The following is a 21,889-nucleotide window of genomic DNA, read 5'->3' as shown; positions in this document are numbered from 1 at the left end:
ATTTCCAGTTTTTTAAGGAATCTCCACACTGTTCTCCATAGTGGCTGTACTACTTTGCATTCCCACCAACAGTGTAAGAGGGTTCCCTTTTCTCCACACACTCTCCAGCATTTATTGCTTGTAGACTTTTGGATCACAGCCATTCTGACTGGCGTGAAATGCTACCTCATAGTGGTTTTGATTTGCATTTCTCTGATAATGAGTGAGGTTGAGCATCTTATCATGTGTTTGTTAGCCATCTGTATGTCTTCTTTGGAGAAATGTCTATTTAGTTCTTTGGCCCATTTTTTGATTGGGTCATTTATTTTTCTGGAATTGAGCTGTAGGAGTTGCTTGTATATTTTTGAGATTAGTTGTTTGTCAGTTGCATCATTTGCTATTATTTTCTCCCATTCTGAAGGCTGTCTTTTCACCTTGCTTATAGTTTCCTTTGTTGTGCAGAAGCTTTTAAGTTTAATTAGGTCCCATTTGTTTATTTTTGTTTTTATTTCCAATATTCTGGCAGGTGGATCATAGAGGATACTGCTGTGATGTATGTCAGAGAGTGTTTTGCCTATGTTCTCTTCTAGGAGTTTTATAGTTTCTGGTCTTACGTTGAGATCTTTAATCCATTTTGAGTTTATTTTTGTGTATGGTGTTAGAAAGTGTTCTAGTTTCATTCTTTTACAAGTGGTTGACCAGTTTTCCCAGCACCACTTGTTAAAGAGATTGTGCACTGGGACAACCCAGAGGGATGGTATGGGGAGGAAGGAGGGAGGAGGGAGGAGGGTTCAGGATGGGGAACACATGTATACCTGTGGCAGATTCATTTTGATATTTGGCAAAACCAATACAATAGTGTAAAGTTTAAAAATAAAATAAAATATTAAAAAAAATAAAATAAAGATTGTCTTTAATCCATTGTATATTCTTGACTCCTTTGTCAAAGATAAGGTGTCCATATGTGTGTGGATTTATCTCTGGGCTTTCTAATTTGTTCCACTGATCAAATATTTCTGTCTTTGTGCCAGTACCACACTGTCTTGATGACTGTGGCTTTGTAGTAGAGCCTGAAGTCAGGCAGGTTGATTCCTCCAGTTCCATTTTTCTTTCTCAAGATTGCTTTGGCTATTCGACATGGAAGCAACCTAGATGTCCATCAGCAGATGAATGGATAAGAAAGCTATGGTACATATACACAATGGAGTATTACTCAGCCATTAAAAAGAATACATTTGAATCAGTTCTAATGAGGTGGATGAAATTAGAGCCTATTATACAGAGTGAAGTAAGCCAGAAAGAAAAACACCAATACAGTATCAGATCAGATCAGATCAGATCAGTCGCTCAGTCGTGTCCGACTCTTTGTGACCCCATGAACTGCAGCACGCCAGGCCTCCCTGTCCATCACCAACTCCCGGAGTTCACTCAGACTCACGTCCATCGAGTCAGTGATGCCATCCAGCCATCTCATCCTCTGTCATCCCCTTCTCCTCTTGCCCCCAATCCCTCCCAGCATCAGAGTCTTTTCCAATGAGTCAACTCTTCGCATGAGGTGGTCAAAGTACTGGAGTTTCAGCTTTAGCATCATTCCTTCCAAAGAAATCCCAGGGCTAATCTCCTTCAGAATGGACTGGTTGGATCTCCTTGCAGTCTAAGGGACTCTCAAGAGTCTTCTCCAACACCACAGTTCAAAAGCATCAATTCTTCCGCGCTCAGCCTTCTTCACAGTCCAACTCTCACATCCATACATGACCACAGGAAAAACCATAGCCTTAACTAGACGAACCTTTGTTGGCAAAGTAATGTCTCTGCTTTTGAATATGCTATCTAGGTTGGTCATAACTTTCCTTCCAAGGAGTAAGCGTCTTTTAACTTCATGGCTGCAATCACCATCTGTAGTGATTTTGGATCCCATAAAAATAAAGTCTGACACTGTTTCCACTGTTTCCCCATCTATTTCCCATGAAGTGATGGGACCAGATGCCATGATCTTCGTTTTCTGAATGTTGAGCTTTAAGCCAACTTTTTCACTCTCCACTTTCACTTTCATCAAGAGGCTTTTGAGTTCCTCTTCACTTTCTGCCGTAAGGGTGGTGTCATCTGCATATCTGAGGTTATTGATATTTCTCCCGGCAATCTGGATTCCAGCTTGTGCTTCTTCCAGTCTAGCGTTTCTCATGATGTACTCTGCATATAAGTTAAATAAGCAGGGTGACAATATACAGCCTTGACGTATTCCTTTTCCTATTTGGAACCAGTCTGTTGTTCCATGTCCAGTTCTAACTGTTGCTTCCTGACCTGCATACAAATTTCTCAAGAGGCAGATCAGGTGGTCTGGTATTCCCATCTCTTTTAGAATTTTCCACAGTTTATTGTGATCCACACAGTCAAAGGCTTTGGCATAGTCAATAAAGCAGAAATAGATGTCTTTCTGAAATTCTCTTGCTTTTTCCATGATCCAGCAGATGTTAGCAATTTGATCTCTGGTTCCTCTGCCTTTTCTAAAACCAGCTTGAACATCAGGAAGTTCACGGTTCACATATTGCTGAAGCCTGGCTTGGAGAATTTTGAGCATTACTTTACTAGCGTGTGAGATGAGTGCAATTGTGTGGTAGTTTGAGCATTCTTTGGCATTGACTTTCTTTGGGATTGGAATGAAAACTGACCTTTTCCAGTCCTGTGGCCACTGCTGAGTTTTCCAAACTTGCTGGCATATTGAGTGCAGCACTTTCACAGCATCGTCTTTCAGGATTTGAAAGAGCTCAACTGGAATTCCATCACCTCCACTAGCTTTGTTTGTAGTGATGCTTTCTAAGGCCCACTTGACTTCACATTCCAGGATGTCTGGCTCTAGGTCAGTGACCACACCATTGTGATTATCTGGGTCGTGAAGATCTTTTTTGTACAGTTCTTTTGTGTATTCTTGCCATCTCTTCTTAATATTTTCTGCTTCTGTTAGGTCCATTCCATTTCTGTCCTTTATCGAGTTCATCTTTGCAGGAAATATTCCTTTGGTATCTCTATACTAACACATATATGTGAAATTTAGAAAGATGGTAACAATAACCCTGTATACGAGACAGCAAAAGAGACACTGATGTATAGAACAGTCTTTTGGACTTGTGGGAGAGGGAGAGGGTGGGATGATTTGGGAGAATGGCATTGAAACATGTATAATATCATATATGAAACGAGTCACCAGTCCAGGTTTGATGCACGATACTGGATGCTTGGGGCTGGTACACTGGGACGACCCAGAGGGATGGTATGGGGAGGAAGGAGGGAGGAGGGTTTAGGATGGGGAACACATGTACCTGTGGTGGATTCATTTTGATATATGGCAAAACCAATACAATATTGTAAAGTTAAAAAATAAAATAAAAAGGCAGTAGGTACCTAATTACCAATAATTATCTTCAATTTAAACAGACTACATGCTCCCATGAAAGGACACAGATACAAAACATACCCATATATATGCTATCTGTGCTGTGCTTAACTTGCTCAGTCCTGTCTGACTCTTTGAGACCCCTTGGACTGTAGCCCACCAGGCTCTTCCGTCCATGGACATTCTCCAGGCAAAAATACTAGAGAGGGTTGCCATGCCCTCCTCCAGGTGATTCTCCCAACCCAGGGATCGAACCCAGGTCTTCTGAATTGCAGGCATATTCTTTACTGCCTGAGCCACCAGGGAAGCCCAAGAATACTGGAGTGGGCAGCCTATTCTTTCTCCAGGGGTATCTTCCCGACCCAGGAATCAAAATGTGGTCTCCTGAGTTGCAGGCAGATTCTTTACCAGCTGAGCTACCAAGAAAGCCCATATATGCTATCTAGAATGGCCTAATTTCAGATCTAAAGACACACACACACACACACACCTTCAGACAAGTGAAAACAAAACACAATGATTCAAAATCTATGGGATGTAGCAAAAGCAGTTCTATGAGGGAAATTTATGGTGATACAAACAAAGCTCAGGAAATGAAAAAAATCTCAAATAAACAACCTAATCTTATACCTAAGGAACTGGAAAAAGAAAGACAAAGAATACCCAAAGTTAGCCAAAGGAAAGAAATCAAAGACCAGAGAATTACAGACATAAATAAAATAGAGACTAAAAAAATAATAGAAGAGATCAATGAGACGAAGAGCCAGCTCTTTAAAAAGACAAACAAAATTGATAAGTTTAAGTCAGACTGATCAACAAAAAAGGAGAGAGGACCCAATCAAATTATATCAGATATGAAAAAGGAATACTTACAACCAACAACACAGAAATACAAAGGACAGTATGAATGATTATATGCCAATAAAATGAATAATCTAGAACAAATGGACAAGTTCCTAGAAATGTACAAGCTCTCAAGACTGACCAGAATGAAATAGAAAATAGAAACAGACTGATTACCAGAAATGAAATTGAATCAATAATCAAAAACTCTCAACTAACAAACATCTAGACCAGATGGCTTCACAGGTGAATTCTACCAAACATTTATAAAAGAGTTAGCACCTGTCATTCTCAAACTATTGCCAAAAATTACAGAGGAATGAATGCTTCCAAACTCATTCTACAAGACAAGAATAACTCTGATACCAAAACCAAACAGAAATATATATATTAAAAAACAATTACAGGCCATTATCACTGATGAACACACATGCAAAAATCCTCAACAAAATAATAGCAAACCAAATATAACAATACATTAGAAGAATCACACACCATGATCAAGTGGAATTTATTCCAGAGATGGCTAAATATCCACAAATCAATTAATGTGATATACCACATTAACAAAGTGAAGAATAAAAATCATATGATAATCTCAACAGATGCAGAAAAACCTTTTGACATAATTCAGCATCCATTTGTGATTAAAAACTCTCCACAAAGTGGGTATACAGGGGACATACTTCAACATAATAAAACCATTTATGACAAACCCACAGCTAATGGCATACTCAACAGTGAAAATTGAAAGGACTTTCTATAAGATCAGGAAGAAGGTAAGAAAGCCTTCTCTCGTCACTTTTTTCAGATGTCCCAGCCACAGTCAAGAAGAAGAAAAAATAAAAGGAATCCAAATCTGAAAGAAAGAAGTAAAATGGTCACTGTTTGCAGATGAATACACTGAAAATCCTAAAGATGCCCCTGAAAAAGCACTGCTGCTGCTGCTAAGTCGCTTCAGTCGTGTCGGACTCTGTGTGACCCCATAGACGGCAGCCCACCAGGCTCCCCCGTCCCTGGGATTCTCCAGGCAAGAACACTGGAGTGGGTTGCCATTTCCTTCTCCAATACATGAAAGTGAAAAGTGAAAGTGAAGATGCTCAGTCTATCCGACTCTTAGTGACCCCATGGACTGCAGCCTACCAGGCTCCTCTGTCCGTGAGATTTTCCAGGCAAGAGTACTGGAGTGGGGTGCCATTGCCTTCTCCGGAAAAAGCACTAGAGTTCATCAATTCATAAAGTTACAGGATACAAATTTAATATATAGAAACACATAACAATAAAATCAAAAATGAGACTTTTTTTAAATCCCACTTGCCATCACATTAAAAAAAATACCTAGGGAATAAATTTAACTATGGAGATAAAATACCTGTACTCAGAAAACTATAAAACACTGTGAAAGAAATGGAAGATGATACAAACTGATGCAAAGATATACCATGTTGATGGATGGGAAGAATTAGTATTGTTAAAATGACCACACTACCCAAGACAATCTACAGATTCAATGCAATCCCTATCAAACTACCAGTGGTACACTTCACAGAAATAAGTAATTTTAAGATTTTTATGGAAACACAAAAGACATTGAAAAGCCAATACAATATTGAAAAAAATAACAGTTGGAGGAATCTTTCTTCCTGATTTCCTACAAAATCATCAAAATAGTATGGTACTGACCACAAAATAGACAGGCAGAACAATGAACAGAGAATAGAGAGCCCAGAAATAAACTCACACATTTATGGTTGGTCAATCTATGAAAAGGAGGCAAGAATACACAATGAGGAAAATACAGTCTTTTTAGTAAGTGGTGCTGGAAAAACTGGATAACTACATATAAAAGAATAAAATTAGAACGTTTTCTCACATCATATTTAAAAATAAACTCAGAATGGATTAAAGACCTAGATGTACAATTGGAAACCATAAAACTTCCAAAAGAAAACAGAGAATAATCTTTGACATAAATCAAAGCAATATTTTTGTATCTGTTGCCTAAGGCAAATAGGACCTAATTTGAGGTCGACCTTCATGCCACGTGCAGAAGAGATGAAACCCCATTTTATTTTATAAACCCCATCCTATTCCAAGCACGGCCTATGAGCCTCATCTCTGCTGCTGACCTGGTCAGAGAAGCCACAATATTCACTGCTTAAAGTCATAAACTGTGTTTTGAACCCAGTAGTAATTAAGCCCCATATACACTGACATTTCATACATCAAAAAAAATTAATACATAATTCAGCCACTATCCCTATTTTCCTCAAAGAGGGCAAATTTAAATTCAAGTGATCAAGGGAAAAAAAATTTCACAAAAAGAGAAGGTACACCTGCAATGAGGGAGACCTGGGTTCAATCCCTGGGTTGGGAAGATCCTCTAGAGAAGGGAAGGGCTACCCACTACAGTATTTTGCCCTGGAGAATTCCACAGGGTCACAAAGTGTCGGACACGACTGAGCGACTTTCACTTCACTAAGCAGTACAACAGTCACAAGTCACAAATCCACCGGGAACTCTGAGAGAAGGATGTGGTTTACTGATCTGGAATCAGATTTAGCACGCTCACAGGTAGCAGGAAACTAAGCCACCATGTCTGATGATAAAATGTTTCTGCCTAAAAGAAAAAGTTTTATTATTTATTATTAAACAACTACTTTCTACCCTCCTGGAATATCAGGGTATACACAGTGCCTAGGTCAAGGTTCTTCCCTCCAAACAACTGTCTTCCACCACCCAGAGTTTCTGGGCTCCAAGTCATGGCTTGAAATTCATCTCAACAGAATCCATGGACTGACTAACATACATCACTCTCTAATCCTCCGACACAATGGCTGAATCTTCTCTGAGCCAGAACATTTTTATTTCAAAGTTAGCTGTTTCTTCATGTGTAATAGCCCATGTAGCCTATCTTCAAATGTAAAGTGACTGAGGGCAAGACATCCTGGTTGTTAAGGCAAATTCTAGCACTGCTCTCTATTTTCCAACTGAACTGACACAGTTTTGCTCATGGACATGAAAATGATGCAATAAAATTGATACTGTGCAAAACATGTTTTATTGTGGTCAGATTCCTCAATAACAAAAATAAAGCCCCAAGTTTCTGGTGTCATGTAACATGGGCAAAACTGTGTGCATTCATGCCATAATGCTATTAATTCTTTACCTTTATAAAAGAACAATGGATTAGTTTTAAAAGTAAGCAAGATGATAGTACTCAAAAATACAAATCAGAAATGGATAAATTATTAATCCTATTAGTTATAAAGTTTATAATATTTAATCAAGCATAAGACATATTGAGATTCAGTGAATAACACAGTATTAAGATTTCTGCAACTTTGTCTTTGAAATGATGGCTGCCTTTTCTTTAAATTTTCAATGAATGTGTAATGTATAACAAATATATTTATGTATATAATTTAAAAAGAAAATTTGTGCCAAATGTACATATAAAGCAATGTTTAATGAGGAAATGATTAAATAGCTAAATGGAAATGATTAAATAGCTAATATTTAAATAGCTTAAACACAGTAAGTAGTTCCCAAAGACTTCTGATAAAAATTAAAGTGGGGCTTCTCTCATAGCTCAGTTAGTAAAGAATCTGCCTGCAATGCAGGAGACCTGGGTTCAATCTCTGGAGAAGGAAATGGCAACCCACTCCAGTATTCTTGCCTGGAGAATCCCATGGACAGAGGAGTCTGGCAGGCCCCAACTCTTGGGGTCCCAAGAGCTGGATATGACTTAGCAACTAAACCACCACAACCACCACCAAAGCAGATGCAGATAATTGCAATCCTGTGTACCTCAAGTATCTATAAAAACTCATTTGACTATACATTCCAAATAGTCATGAGAGGCAATGTGCAGTGTCAACAACTGCATGGTTAGACCAGTCAGACAAATTCTTAAGTAGTTAAAATGAAGCTGCATATTCAAAGCTGTGTAGTAGACTCTGTGGTATACCCACTCCAAAACAAGAACATGTTTGGTTTTTTTTAATTGAATTGTTGTCCTACCCCTCACATAGACTAATAAAAACTTATGTTCTAAGTAGTATTTAATATAACCTAATACTCAACAAATATTTCCACTCACACATTATTAGCACATGGGTTTCAAGTGTACTGATTACTACAAAAGCAACCTCATATTTAATTCAAGTAACTGATGAAAGGAATTTAGTCAGAAGCATAAAATAAGTTATTTGTAATTTAAATTAACATTTGAAATTATATTTTAAAACCTAATACAATCCTGAACCCATAAAAATGAATTATTTTGTTGACGCAAAATTCTCTCTAATATATGTACTAATGTGCAGAGTACTTGGGCTTCCCAGGTTGGCACTAGAGTGAAGAACCTGCTTGCCAATACAAGAGTCATTAGAGATGTGGGTTCAGTCTCTGGGTTGGGAAGATCCCCTGGAGGAGGGCATGGCAACCCACTCCAGTATTCTTGCCTGGGAAATCCCACGAACAGAGGAGCCTGACAGGCTATAGTCCACGGGGTCGCAAAGAGTCGGACACGAATGAGCAACTAAGCACACGTGCACACGTGTACGGCTACCAGAGGGACCAGTTTCTGAAGAGCATTCATTCTACTGTTTCTTCAGTATCCAAAGAATAGTAAGAGAGGTCAGTGAGCAGACCTCCCAAGACTTGTGTAAGACATATCAATAAAGGGGTGTGTTTGTGTTTGGTATTTTTTCATGTATGAATAACCATTTTAATATAAGTTAAGCATCTCCACTGAACAACCAATTACTGTAGAGGCAGAAGGAAAGTTGAGAGAAAATGAGACAATTTTGGGGAATGTGAATCCAACAGGCATTGTAAAATATCTGTTTTATTCCCATCATAAAATTCTGGCAAATTGCTGACCCAAATCAAGCTGTCAAGATTATAGATCCTGTCTGAGAATTTTTAAATCCCTATATGATTTCTTCTCTGAAATTATATTCATCAACATAAATTAACCAGAAACTTGCTTTTTTTTTTGGTTTCTGACATAGTGAAATTGTGATTACACAAACATTTTAATGAAAACAGGTAAATGCAAAACTATTCCATAACTAGTATACGAAGCTATATGGTTAGTCTTAGTGTGGAAATTAATTAGTATGGAAAACATTAGTATGGAAATTAATGTAGCATATGTAAACAAGGTATTTAATTTTACTTAAGTGTTTTATTTTGACAATAGTTCATGCTGACTTTTTATTTATGACACGTCAATAATGCAGGTTTATCTTTATATATATTTACATGTAAAATATACTCAAAAAATGTCCCCCCATACAAAATGACACCTATATCAAGTATATCTGATTTAAAAGAAATCACAAAAATAAAAATTATGTGAGGACAGTGGCATTCTGGGAATTTTTTTCATTCTTTTATAACACAATTATTTGCTTTTGAAATTCAAATACATTTATTTTGGCTTAGTTATACATATAGAACCACTTCATCATTTAGATATATAAATAAAATTAAAAGAATATGATTTATAAGTAAAATTATTATGTAGTCTTAAAATTAATATATATATATAATCCACATACCTGAGCCAACCTCTTTTTCCTCTTCTTCAATGTTGTTTTTGATACTATCATACTCCTCATCAATGGTTTGGTTACCACGCATCTGAGATAAAATTCTACGGGCCTTTTGAGTCTGTCCTTTCTGAATAAGCCATCGAGGGCTTTCAGGTAAAAAGAGAAAGCCAAAAAACTGTATAACTGCTGGAATTGCTGCAAGTCCCAGCATGTACCTGCAATAAGAAATCAATATATTGCTGTAAAATGTGGTCTTATAAATGCTGAGTATGAATAAAAGGTTTGCATTTACCACATTGGAAAAACATATAATGGTAAAAATTAGAAAGATTTTCTTTTCATCATATATATATATGTCTGTCATCAGAAATAATGACATTCTTATACTGTAGCAGGAAATCGAAAAATGAGAAAATCTGATTCTTTCTCTCTCCCACAAATTACAATGAAAAGGAATGGACAAAAGTCATATCATTAAGGCTATGCATTCTGAAGCAAACACAACATGCAAAACACCATAATCACCATTCCTATCTAATACTACTATAATTTTGCAATTTACAATATAAACATGGGGTTAAGACAAAGTTCTCTAATATCTGGTTAAAAGATATACTGTTCATTAAAATATATGCTCAGATTTCTTTACAGTTATTTCTTTTCTGTAAATAACCAGTTATGATTTCATTTTGCCATCAAGCAACATATATTTTCAGGCAAAAAGCACTTCGTTTTTTCAAAAAGACAAGGAGATGGGGAAGGACAGAGAGTTAGGAAAGCATATAGCAGCCGATAGCAGAAAAAATATAGTCAGATGCAAATAATGATTATTAAAATGTTTAGGAATGTGAAAAAGCTACTTATGTTGTTTCATTTGTCCTTTTTTTCAGACATCTGTTCTTATTTTAATTGTAGGATAATTACAATATTGTGGTGGTTTTTGCCATACATCAACATAAGTGTCTATTCTTAATGACTGGCAAAACTCTAAATAGCAAATAAGCACGCCACTTTAAATCCACCAGAGAAATAACAAAAATATAAATATGAATATATCAATATCAAGATCTCTTCAAATTGTTCTGACCACTGGACTAATGTCCTAACATCTCCAGGCCTCAATCCTTTTAAACTGAGTTATGCTACATAAACTTCAAGGCCTCTTTAAACTGATGGCTTCTATGAATCTAGAAGAGTTAGACACGACTGAGCAACTTAAAAAAAAAAAAAAAACAATCTAGGACACTTGGATGTTTCCTACTGATCCAGGTTTCCAGAATATTTTCCATGGTAGATATATGGTGGCAGAGCTCAGAAGGCCAGTCCTGATTACATAATAACCCATAAATTAATGAGAATCCACCTGACTCAATACACTTTTCAAAGCTACTCTAACTTTTCAGTTCAGTTCAATTGCTCAGTCATGTCTGAATCTTTGTGACCCCATGGACTGCAGCGCGCCAGGCTTCCCTGTCCATCATCAACTCCTGGAGCTTGCTCAAACTCATGTCCATCAAGTTGGTGATACCATCCAACCATCTCAACCTTGGTCATCCCCTTCTCCTCCTGCCTTCAGTCTTTCCCAGCATCAGGGTCTTTTCCAATGAGTCAGTTCTTCACACTGGGTGTTAAGCTATACTAAACCAAAAGTACAGCAATCCTGAAGACTCCAAACACATATCTTGTGCACAAGTCTATTATTTTCCAGGCAATTTCATTTTAATTCCAAAAAGAGTAGAAAAGCAAAATACAACTGCTACATGAGTGTTCAGAGTATCTCTTATGACAAATTGTAGCAACAAATACACTCAGAAAAATTAACTAAGATATAGAAAGTAAAGTGTTTGTGAAAGACTGACTAAATAAATAACTTAATAAAGATCTTATTAGACATGTTTCATACTTTAATCCATTAATTTTGAAAATTACACCAATACTGAATCATTCCTTCCTCAGCTCACCTACAAAACATTTTTAACCTCAATTTATGCCATTATACCTTATATTATAATAAATCATTTACCTATTTCACTTGATTGCATATTTAACCATGTATTCAGCAAAGGACCTTATAAACTATCTTGCACAGGGGGCATTTAGTAAATGTTTTGTGAAATGATACAAAGCAGCTATACAATATAAACAGTCTATAAAAACTAAACAGAAAATAACTGTTTCACATTTCTATAATAACATTTTATGCAAAACCCTACTGGGTCATTTAGGTCTGCAAGGTTACTTACAGAGTAATTCTTTCCAAGAAACTACATTTTTGTAATTCAAGATATAACCAAACCTTTTCTTCTGAAGAAGACTCATTTGATGAGAACTTAAAAGATTAGCTCACACAAATGTATATTTCTGGCCTCTTTCCTTTACGATGTTAATTTGTATAACCCAATCTGTTACTTAAATGTATGTTTTAATACTGTAAATGAATGAAATTTCTATTCAGTTGTGTTTTCTCTTTAAAAATTTAAGAGAAAAGATTATCCTACACTCCCAATTACTTAAAAGAAAAGCAATAAAAAGATGACTTCAAGAGCTTACTGATTGGAAGACCCTGATGCTGGGAAAGATTGAAGGCAAGACGAGAAGAGGGCAACAAAGGATGAGATGGTCAGACGGCATCACTGACTCAATGGACACGAGTTTGAGCAAACTCAAGGAGAGAGTGAAGGACAGGGAAGCCTGGCATGCTGCAGCTAATGGGGTCACAAAGAATCAGACACAAGTTGGCAACTGAACAACAACAAATAAAGTAGAAACCAAATATATTGAATTAGGAAATAAATAAGAAAAGTACTAAAGATGAAACCCTTTATGTTCTTTTCTTTATACCTTTCTCGATCTTTTATTCTGTTCTCCAAACCCCCTTTAGTGATGAATGAAGATTAAAGGGATACACTAAATACTTCAAAGAAGCACTGAAATGAATAAAGAAACTGAATCATTTTTAGACCCAAAGATGCTCACATAATACTTTGCACTATTGTAGGCTTCCCTGGTACACTTCATTATGCACTATTTAATCCCAGAACATAAACTTTTTTAAAAATTAAAAGAAAAAAGAAGAGGAGAAAAGGGAAAAGAAAAACACAAACATACATATTAGCTTGTTTTCTAAGCCAGCTGTAGGAGACAGAATACTTTAGCCCTCCAGTCTTCTGAAATTTCCAAATACAAAGAGTCTAGATCTGACATTTACAATTCAATGACTTAATACCAGGATAAGAAAAAGAAACTCACATTCTACTGCCAAATTTTAAGGAAATTAAAGCCTATTTTCAGAGACTGGTCAAGATAAACACGTTTTATACATTTACATCCTAAGATTTCTCTTTTAAAAGTAAAACAAAGAAGCTTATTTTCAGTTCAGTTGCTCAGTCATGTCCAACTCTTTGTGATCCCATGGAATGCAGCACAGTGAGCTCCCCTGTCCATCACCAACACCCAGAGCTTGCTCAAACTCATGTCCATCAAGTTGGTGATGACATAAAACCCATCTCATCCTCTGTCATCCCCTTCTCCTCCTGCCTTGACTCTTTCGCAGCCTCAGGGTCTTCCCCAACGACTCAGTTCTTCACATCAGGTGGCCAAAGTATTGGAGCTTCAGCTTCAGCATCAGTCTTTCCAATGAATATTCAGGACTGATTTCCTTTAGCATTGAATGGTTTTATCTCCTTGCAGTCCAAGAAACTCTCAAGAGTCTTCTTCAACACCACATTTCAAAAGCATTAATTCTTCAGCACTCAGCTTTCTTTATGGTCCAACTCCCACATCCATACATGACTACTAGAAAAACCATTACTTTGGACCTTTGTCAGCAAAGTAATGTCTGCTTTTCAATATGCTGTCCAGGTTGGTCATAGCTTTTCTTTCAAGGAGGAAGCGTCTTTTAATTTCATGGCTGCAGTCACCATCTGCAGTGATTTTGGAGCCCAAGAACATAAAATCGGTCACTGTTTCCATTGTTTCCCCATCTATTTGCATCTATTTCCTCATCTTTGCATCCATGATGGGACCAGATGCCATGATCTTCATTTTTTGAATGTTGAGTTTTAAGCCAGCTTTTTCACTCTCTTCTTTCACTTTCATCAAGAGGCTCTTTAGTTCTTCACGTTCTACCCTAAGAGCGGCATCATCTGCATATCTGAGGTTATTGATATCTCTCCCAGCAATCTGATTCCAGCTTGTGATTCATCCAGCCCAGCATTTCGCACGATGTACTCTGCATATAAGTTAAATAAACAGGGTGACAATATACAGCCTTGACATATTCCTTTCCCAATTTGGAACCAGTCTATTGTTCCATGCCCAGTTCTAACTGTTGCTTCTTGACCTGCATACAATCTAGGCTAGTTAAAGCACTGCTATAGATTCACCAAGAGTCCTCTAAATCCAAGGAAACCAGATGAATGACAAGAGTACACTGATAAACCAGGCAGGCAATTCCCAAACAAACAAGTAGCCCCCTGACATGGGATATTTCCTTATTATAAGTCAAATCAAGAGTTCTAAACCCTGGCTACACATTAGAATCACCCAAGAGGCTTTTAAAACATACCAGCATCCAGGTCCCAACCACCCCAGAGATTCAGACTAATTGGTCTGGGCTTTAAGACCAGGGAATTCTATTTTCTTAAAAGTTCCCAAGGTGGTACTAATGTGCCTTCATGGCCGAAAACCACTGATCTAAGTGTTTTAAAAACCCAGAGGGTGAAAGTGAACAATAAGCACTCAAGGTCCACATTTTAAGCAAATGCCATTTACATTCTAGAGGCCAGACAGCACATCAAGCTGAAAGAATGGGAAAGGAGGTTGACTCAAGAAAATGTGCCAAGCCTTCATGAATCCTAAAATCTTTAGCATTCTCTTTAGTAACAAGATCACTCATAGAAAGATACCTTTTAAAACTTTCTAAACTTAAGTTAACAAATGAGCTATTTTCTGGTACAACTACCAGTACCAGGACCTGCACAATAGACAACTAAGACAGGAACCTCCAATACTAAGCAATACTTTCAAATTGTGTGTTTGGACCAACTATCAACAAGGGAGACAAGCCTGGTTTCATCTCAGATTAAGCCTTCCCAGTGTCAGGAACTGAAACTGTAAACCAAACATCGTTCATTCCTAGGTGTCAACCTTCTACACTAAGGCTGAGCAGACCTGCTAAGCTGCTGCTATCAGATGGCCTGTTCCTCACACAGAACCAAACAAGTCCTTCACTGAACTGAACATTTACAATCAATCTTGTCTTAAAGGAATCACATTGCTCTCACCTATGAAATGAAAGACAAGCATCCTCGAACAGATGAACATTTAAGACACAGTATTTTGCAGTTCATAACTGCCCTTCTCTGAACTGATGACAAAATGGTTATCTGATAACACAGTTAACAGATGAACCTATTATTTATCTCTAGTAGTTCCACAGTGATGTTAATTATGTTCCAAATTCATGAAAATCTACTTGAAGGTATAAACTCAGCTTGGACATATGATCATTTCACAGTAACAGCAAAAGTAATAGCTGACACATAGCACTAGCACCAGTTACTGTGTGCCAACCACTGCTCAAAGGAATTAACATATCTTAACTTATTTATCTCAAAACAACCGTAGGACATAGGCATCATTATTATTACCATTTTAAAGACACGGAAACAAGGCACAAAGAAGATATAGAACTAGCATGCACTAGAATTAGGATTAAAACCTAGGCTCCCTATAATAAATGTTTCTTTTAAGTTAAGCTACAATAAATGTTTAACAATTACTTGATAAAATTCATAAAAGGGGGCATACATTCATATTAGTCTCATATTTAAATACTTTGAAGGATCGCTTCAGAAGTTTGTTGTTTACACATCTCTCAGTGTTGTTAACACATCTCAGTAAAGCCCTGCAGCAACAAAAGCAGAAAGAGCCTCTGAGTGCTGTCCTCCCCGTCTTGCCAAACGTAGCACAGCATTGGGCTCGGCACCCAGTGGGCTAGGGATCTGCAAACTGGACTTAACAACACTGACCCACTAGTGGCAAACCAAATATCCTTTTATCTTCTCAACACCAGAGTCTTTCTATGAGAACGGCTGACTATTAAAATATAATTTGTAAGGGTAAACTTCTACTGTTGACTATGCCAAACTGAATTTTGATTTCATTTTTCTTTAATCTATACAGGTAAACTTTTCATACAGGAAAAACTAGACAGTAAGACAACAGATAATTTAAAAGATGATTGGAGCAACAAAATTTTGACTCGAGAGTTGATCCTTTTAAAATGTTTTATATGACAAACTGGGCTGGGCTGTGCTAAGTCGTTTCAGTTGTGTCTGACTCTTTGTGACCCCATGGACTGTAGCCTGCCAAGCTCCTATGTTCATGGAATTTTCCAGGCAAGAATACTGGAGTGGATTGCCATTTTCTCCTCCAGGGGATCTTCCTGACCCAGGAATCGAACCTGCGTCTCTTACATTGCCTGCATGGGCACACAAGTTCTTTACCACTAGCGCCACCTGGGAAGTCCCTTTATATGACATACGATTTATGGCTTTAATTGTAAGTCAAGCTATAACAGAAAGACTATCACAGCTAGGGGAATTGTATTATAAAGTGTTACATTTAAATGGGATGACCCAGAGGGAGGGTATGGGGAGGGAGGAGGGAGGAGGGTTCAGGATGGGGAACACAGGTATACCTGTGGCGGATTCATTTCGATATTTGGCAAAACTAATACAATATTGTTAAGTTTAAAAATAAAATTAAAAAATAAAAATAAAAAAATAAAACAAACTGTATAAAATTATTTTTATTTGCTCTTGAGGTGCTGGATTCTACTAACAGAAGACATTTTCATGTGGAAAAGCACAGTAAAGATTTTTTTGGACACTGCAGTCATTTAACCAATTCTCCTCCTAATGAGCCATGAGAGCATTAAGGTGCAGCTCAATACTTACTTCCTTACCTGTCTCTAGACCTCAGGTTGTTAAAAATTTACATTTTTTAAGCCAAATCATCATATTTTTCTAGTCATAGAGAATCTTGATATTTTTCAAAACACAATCTCTGAAACTGTCTTGGGTACAGGGAGGGTTTTTAGCAATATCCTCTAATAATATAGAATACTGTCTTATAATAAATGGGAAAAAATGTATTTGTTATTGTAACAGTTTTATCTCCATTCTTTATCTTCTAGTTTGCATTTATATCTATTTTCTATTCATTTAGAAATAAGAATATTATGTTAACCCATTTCTAAGAACACAAATATATTAGAGGAATACTGTATCATAAATACTAAGATGCTGTGCATTATTCTTTAAAACTTTACAATTTCAAACTGGCATCCTTTCACATGTAATTATGATTTAAACTTTAAATCTTTTTTTTCCTGAAACGTTTCACTGAATATCGTAGAACGAGTCAGCAGTTAGAATCAGTAAATTCTTTGAAAATGTTACTTTATGAAGGTTTATGTTACTTTATGCTTACTTAGAATGCTAAGGCTGAACTTCAAACATTTGAATGTAAGTTAAGTGCCAAACTCTAAGAAGTTGAGCATCATGAACAAACTTAATTAGAGTGCTGCTGCTGCTGCTGCTGCTAAGTCACTTCAGTCGTGTCCGACTCTGTGCGACCCCATAGACGGCAGCCCACCAGGCTCCCCTGTCCCTGGGATTCTCCAGGCAAGAACACTGGAGTGGGTTGCCATTTCTTTCTCCAATACATGAAAGTGAAAAGTGAAAGTGAAGTCGCTCAGTCGTGTCCAACTCTTAGTGACCCCATGGACTGCAGCCCACCAGGCTCCTCTGTCCATGGCATTTTCCAGGCAAGAGTACTGGAGTGGGATGCCATTGCCTTCTCCATAATTAGAGTGGCAGTATTATGTAAATCCAAAAACATCTCCCCAAGCAGCAACTTTCCAATATATTGATCGTTATACTCTATACAGACTGGTAAGAATTTCCCCTTAAAAAGGCATAAGCCAATCCATTCAAACCACATCCAAAAACACAGTCCTTCAGCCCTATATCTAGAGCTACTCTTGATGTTCAAGAGTCCTATGGATTTTGAGTTTTTTCATATATTTCTCATACTCTTTAAGTAATAATACATGAGTAATACATTTACTCCAAAATCTCTATTCTTGGATTTACAAAAGAAACAGCCACATTTAAATATTAATAATAAAATATTTACTCAATAGTCATCAAACATAAGTTATGATTTATATATGTCTTACTTAATGAAAAAGTTTTAAATGCAAGAACACAGTACTGAATTTTACTATCTGCTACAGTTATAACAACTTACTTCATAACATATTTTTAAAGTTTTGTTCATCACTCAGAAGAACTTAAAATAAGAATTATACTGCCTTAAAAAGGCTGCAAATGAACTTATCTACAAAACTAAAATAGAGTAACAGACATAGGTAATAAATTTATGGCTTCCAGCAGGTAAGGGGGGGAGGAATAAATTGGGAGACTGAAATTGACACATATACACTACCATACATAAAATAGATAACTAATAAGGACCTAGGACAGGGATCTCTATTCAATATTCTATAACAGTCTATATGGGAAAAGAATCTAAAAAAGAATAGATACATGCACTTGTATAAAAGATTAACTTTCAAGTTTATCTGAAACTAATACAACATTGTAAATCTACTATATCTCAATAAAAAAATTATTTAAAGAAATAAAACACTGCCTAATTAAGACCTCAGGCTAAGAAGTTAATTTTCTTCTGCCATTAAGGGCTATACTCTGTATTCATCAATGATGATTCATATTATCAATGACTAATACACTTGAAAATTTGATGAGAGACAGAACAACAAGAGACACACAGCTGGGGGTAAATAATACAAAAAAATTAATGGTCAAGTTGTATTCTCTCTAGTAAAAAAAAAAAAAATGATACATCAGCAGCAAATGAGCAATTTTTGTGTTACTTAGTAAATGAGTCTATGTTAAAAAAAATCAGCCATAGGTATAAACATAGACATAAGCCAAAGCAAATATTAATTTTATCTAGAATTTAGGGAAAACTACTCTGAAAGAAATCTGAGGTCAATACACAAGGCAAGTGGCTTCAATTCAGTGCAGTTGCTCAGTCGTGTACAACTCGTTGAGACCCCATGGACTGCACCACTCCAGGCCTCGCTGTCCATCACCAACTCCTGGAGCTTTCTCAAACTCATGTCTATTGAGTCAGTGATACCACCCAACCATCTCATGGTCTGTTGTTCCCTTCTCCTCCTGCCTTCAATCTTTTCCAGCATCTGGGTCTTTTCCAATGAGTCAGTTCTTCTCATTAGGTGGCCAAAGTACTAGAGCTTCAGCATCAGTCCTTCCAATGAATATTCAGGACTGATTTCCTTTAGGATTGACTGGTTTGATCTCTTTGCTGTCCAAGGGACTCTCAAGAGTCTTCTCCAAAACCACAGTTCAAAAGCATCAATTCTTCAGCATTCAGCTTTCCTTATGGCCCAACTCTCACATCCATACATGACTACTGGAAAAACCATAGCTTTACCTAGATGGACCTTTGTCAGCAAAGTAATATTTCTGCTTTTTAATATGCTGTCTAGGTCAGTCATAGCTTTTCTTCCAAGGAAGAAAATTTCATGGCTGCAATCACCATCTGCAGTGATTTTGGAGCCCAAGAAAATAAAGTCTTTTATTTTCTGTCACTGTTTCCATTGTTTCCCCATCTATTTGCATGAAGTGATGGGACCAGATGCCATGATCTTAGTTCTTTGAATGTTGAATTTTAAGCCAGCTTTTTTACTCTCCTCTTTCACTTTCATCAAGAGGCTCTTCAGTTCCTCTTCACTTTCTGCCATATGGGTGGTGTCATCTGCATATCTGAGGTTACTGACATTTCTCCTGGCAATCTTGATTCCAGCTTGTCCTTCATCCAGCCCAGCATTTTTCAAGGCACTTAGCTTGGCTGAGGATATTTAGTGTTGTAGTCACAGTAGGATCAGCAAGATACACTAGCTTTGATAGAATGAGATCAGATGCTATTTAAATAAATGAATGTGGTATTCGGCAGAGATATTAGATAGTTTTAAACAACATGGCAATATGCATCAAGACTTGTACAAAATTCACAGTAACAGTGCAGAAAATAATGTGCACACAGCCATACCTATATATATATATACCCTCTTTTTTCAAACTCTGAATATCTTCTATATGCAAAGCTCTACATTTGAGATTATGGAGATACACAAATGATCAAGAGACATGTCCTTGCTTCAAGGAATTTATACCTAGTAATTGTGGAATGGAATAGTATTATATAATTGCTATGATTGAGATTTAGTCACAGTGTAACAGTAAGGAGAAAAATTATTTCAACGGAGGATATTAGAAAAAGTGTCATGGTAAAAACAACATTTAAATTACGACTGACCATTGCAGAAAAGGAATATAAAGCAAGGAGCCAATATAAGATTCAAATTGAGACTTCCCTGGTGGCTCAGTGGATCAGATCAGTTCAGTCGCTCAGTCATGTCCGACTCTTTGTGACCCCATGAATCGCAGCACGCCAGGCCTCCCTGTCTATCACCAACTCCCGGAGTTCACTCCGACTCACGTCCATCGAGTCAGTGATGCCATCCAGCCATCTCATCCTCTGTCGTCCCCTTCTCCTCTTGCCCCCAATCCTTCCCAGCATCAGAGTCTTTTCCAATGAGTCAACTCTTCGCATGAGGTGGCCAAAGTACTGGAGTTTCAGCTTTAGCATCATTCCTTCCAAAGAAATCCCAGGGCTGATCTCCTTCAGAATGGACTGGTTGGATCTCCTTGCAATCCAAGGGACTCTCAAGAGTCTTCTCCAACATCACAGTTCAAAAGCATCAATTCTTCAGTGCTCAGCCTTCTTCACAGTCCAACTCTCACATCCATACATGACCACTGGAAAAACCATAGCCTTGATTAGACGAACCTTTGTTGGCAAAGTAATGTCTCTGCTTTTGAATATTCTATCTAGGTTGTTCATAACTTTCCTTCCAAGGAGTAAGCGTCTTTTAATTTCATGGCTGCAGTCAACATCTGCAGTGATTTTGGAGCCCAAAAAAAGAAAGTCTGACACTGTTTCCACTGTTTCCCCATCTATTTCCCATGAAGTGATGGGACCGGATGCCATGATCTTCGTTTTCTGAATGTTGAGCTTTAAGCCAACTTTTTTATTCTCCACTTTCACTTTCATCAAGAGGCTTTTGAGTTCCTCTTCACTTTCTGCCATAAAGGTGGTGTCATCTGCATATCTGAGGTTATTGACATTTCTCTCGGCAATCTTGATTCCAGCTTGTGTTTCTTCCAGTCCAGCGTTTCTCATGATGTACTCCGCATATAAGTTAAATAAGCAGGGTGACAATATACAGCCTTGATGTACTCCTTTTCCTATTTGGAACCAGTCTGTTGTTCCATGTCCAGTTCTAACTGTTGCTTCCTGACCTGCATACAGATTTCTCAAGAGGCAGATCAGGTGGTCTGGTATTCCCATCTCTTTCAGAATTTTCCACAGTTTATTGTGATCCACACAGTCAAAGGCTTTGGCATAGTCAATAAAGCAGAAATAGATGTCTTTCTGGAACTCTCTTGCTTTTTCCATGATCCAGCTGATGTTGGCAATTTGATCTCTGGTTCCTCTGCCTTTTCTAAAACCAACTTGAACATCAGGAAGTTCATGGTTCACATATTGCTGAAGCCTGGCTTGGAGAATTTTGAGCATTACTTTACTAGCATGTGAGATGAGTGCAATTGTGTGGTAGTTTGAGCATTCTTTGGCATTGCCTTTCTTTGGGATTGGAATGAAAACTGACCTTTTCCAGTCCTGTGGCCACTGCTGAGTTTTCCAAACTTGCTGGCATATTGAGTGCAGCACTTTCACAGCATCATCTTTCAGGATTTGGAATAGCTCAATTGGAATTCCATCACCTCCACTAGCTTTGTTTGTAGTGATGCTTTCTAAGGCCCACTTGACTTCACACTCCAGGATGTCTGGTTCTAGGTCAGTGATCACACCATCGTGATTATCTGGGTCGTGAAGATCTTTTTTGTACAGTTCTTCTGTGTATTCTTGC

The 21,889-nt window shown here is 37.4% G+C and overlaps 1 protein-coding gene across 4 annotated transcripts in view; it reads right to left on the bottom strand.

Moving 5' to 3' along the window:
• SLC2A13 (solute carrier family 2 member 13) overlaps positions 1-21,889 on the bottom strand; it is a 527,099-nt gene that overhangs the window by 391,995 nt on the left and 113,215 nt on the right. For 3 of the 4 annotated variants that reach the window (XM_086399920.1, XM_086399922.1, XM_086399921.1), the window contains exon 3: positions 9,784-9,992. In XM_086399920.1, the coding sequence (XP_086256046.1) occupies positions 9,784-9,992 (209 nt within the window). Of the gene's footprint in view, positions 1-4,694; positions 5,073-9,783; positions 9,993-21,889 lie in introns of those variants that run through there. The other variant, XM_086399923.1, reaches the window with a different exon arrangement.

The sequence above is a fragment of the Bos grunniens genome, chromosome 5 (genome assembly GCF_055505025.1).
Source record: "Bos grunniens cultivar Pamir isolate PY7600 chromosome 5, Bosgru_T2T1.0, whole genome shotgun sequence".
In the NCBI taxonomy this organism is placed as follows: Eukaryota; Metazoa; Chordata; class Mammalia; order Artiodactyla; family Bovidae; genus Bos; species Bos grunniens.
This window is presented reverse-complemented; position numbering and strand designations above follow the sequence as displayed.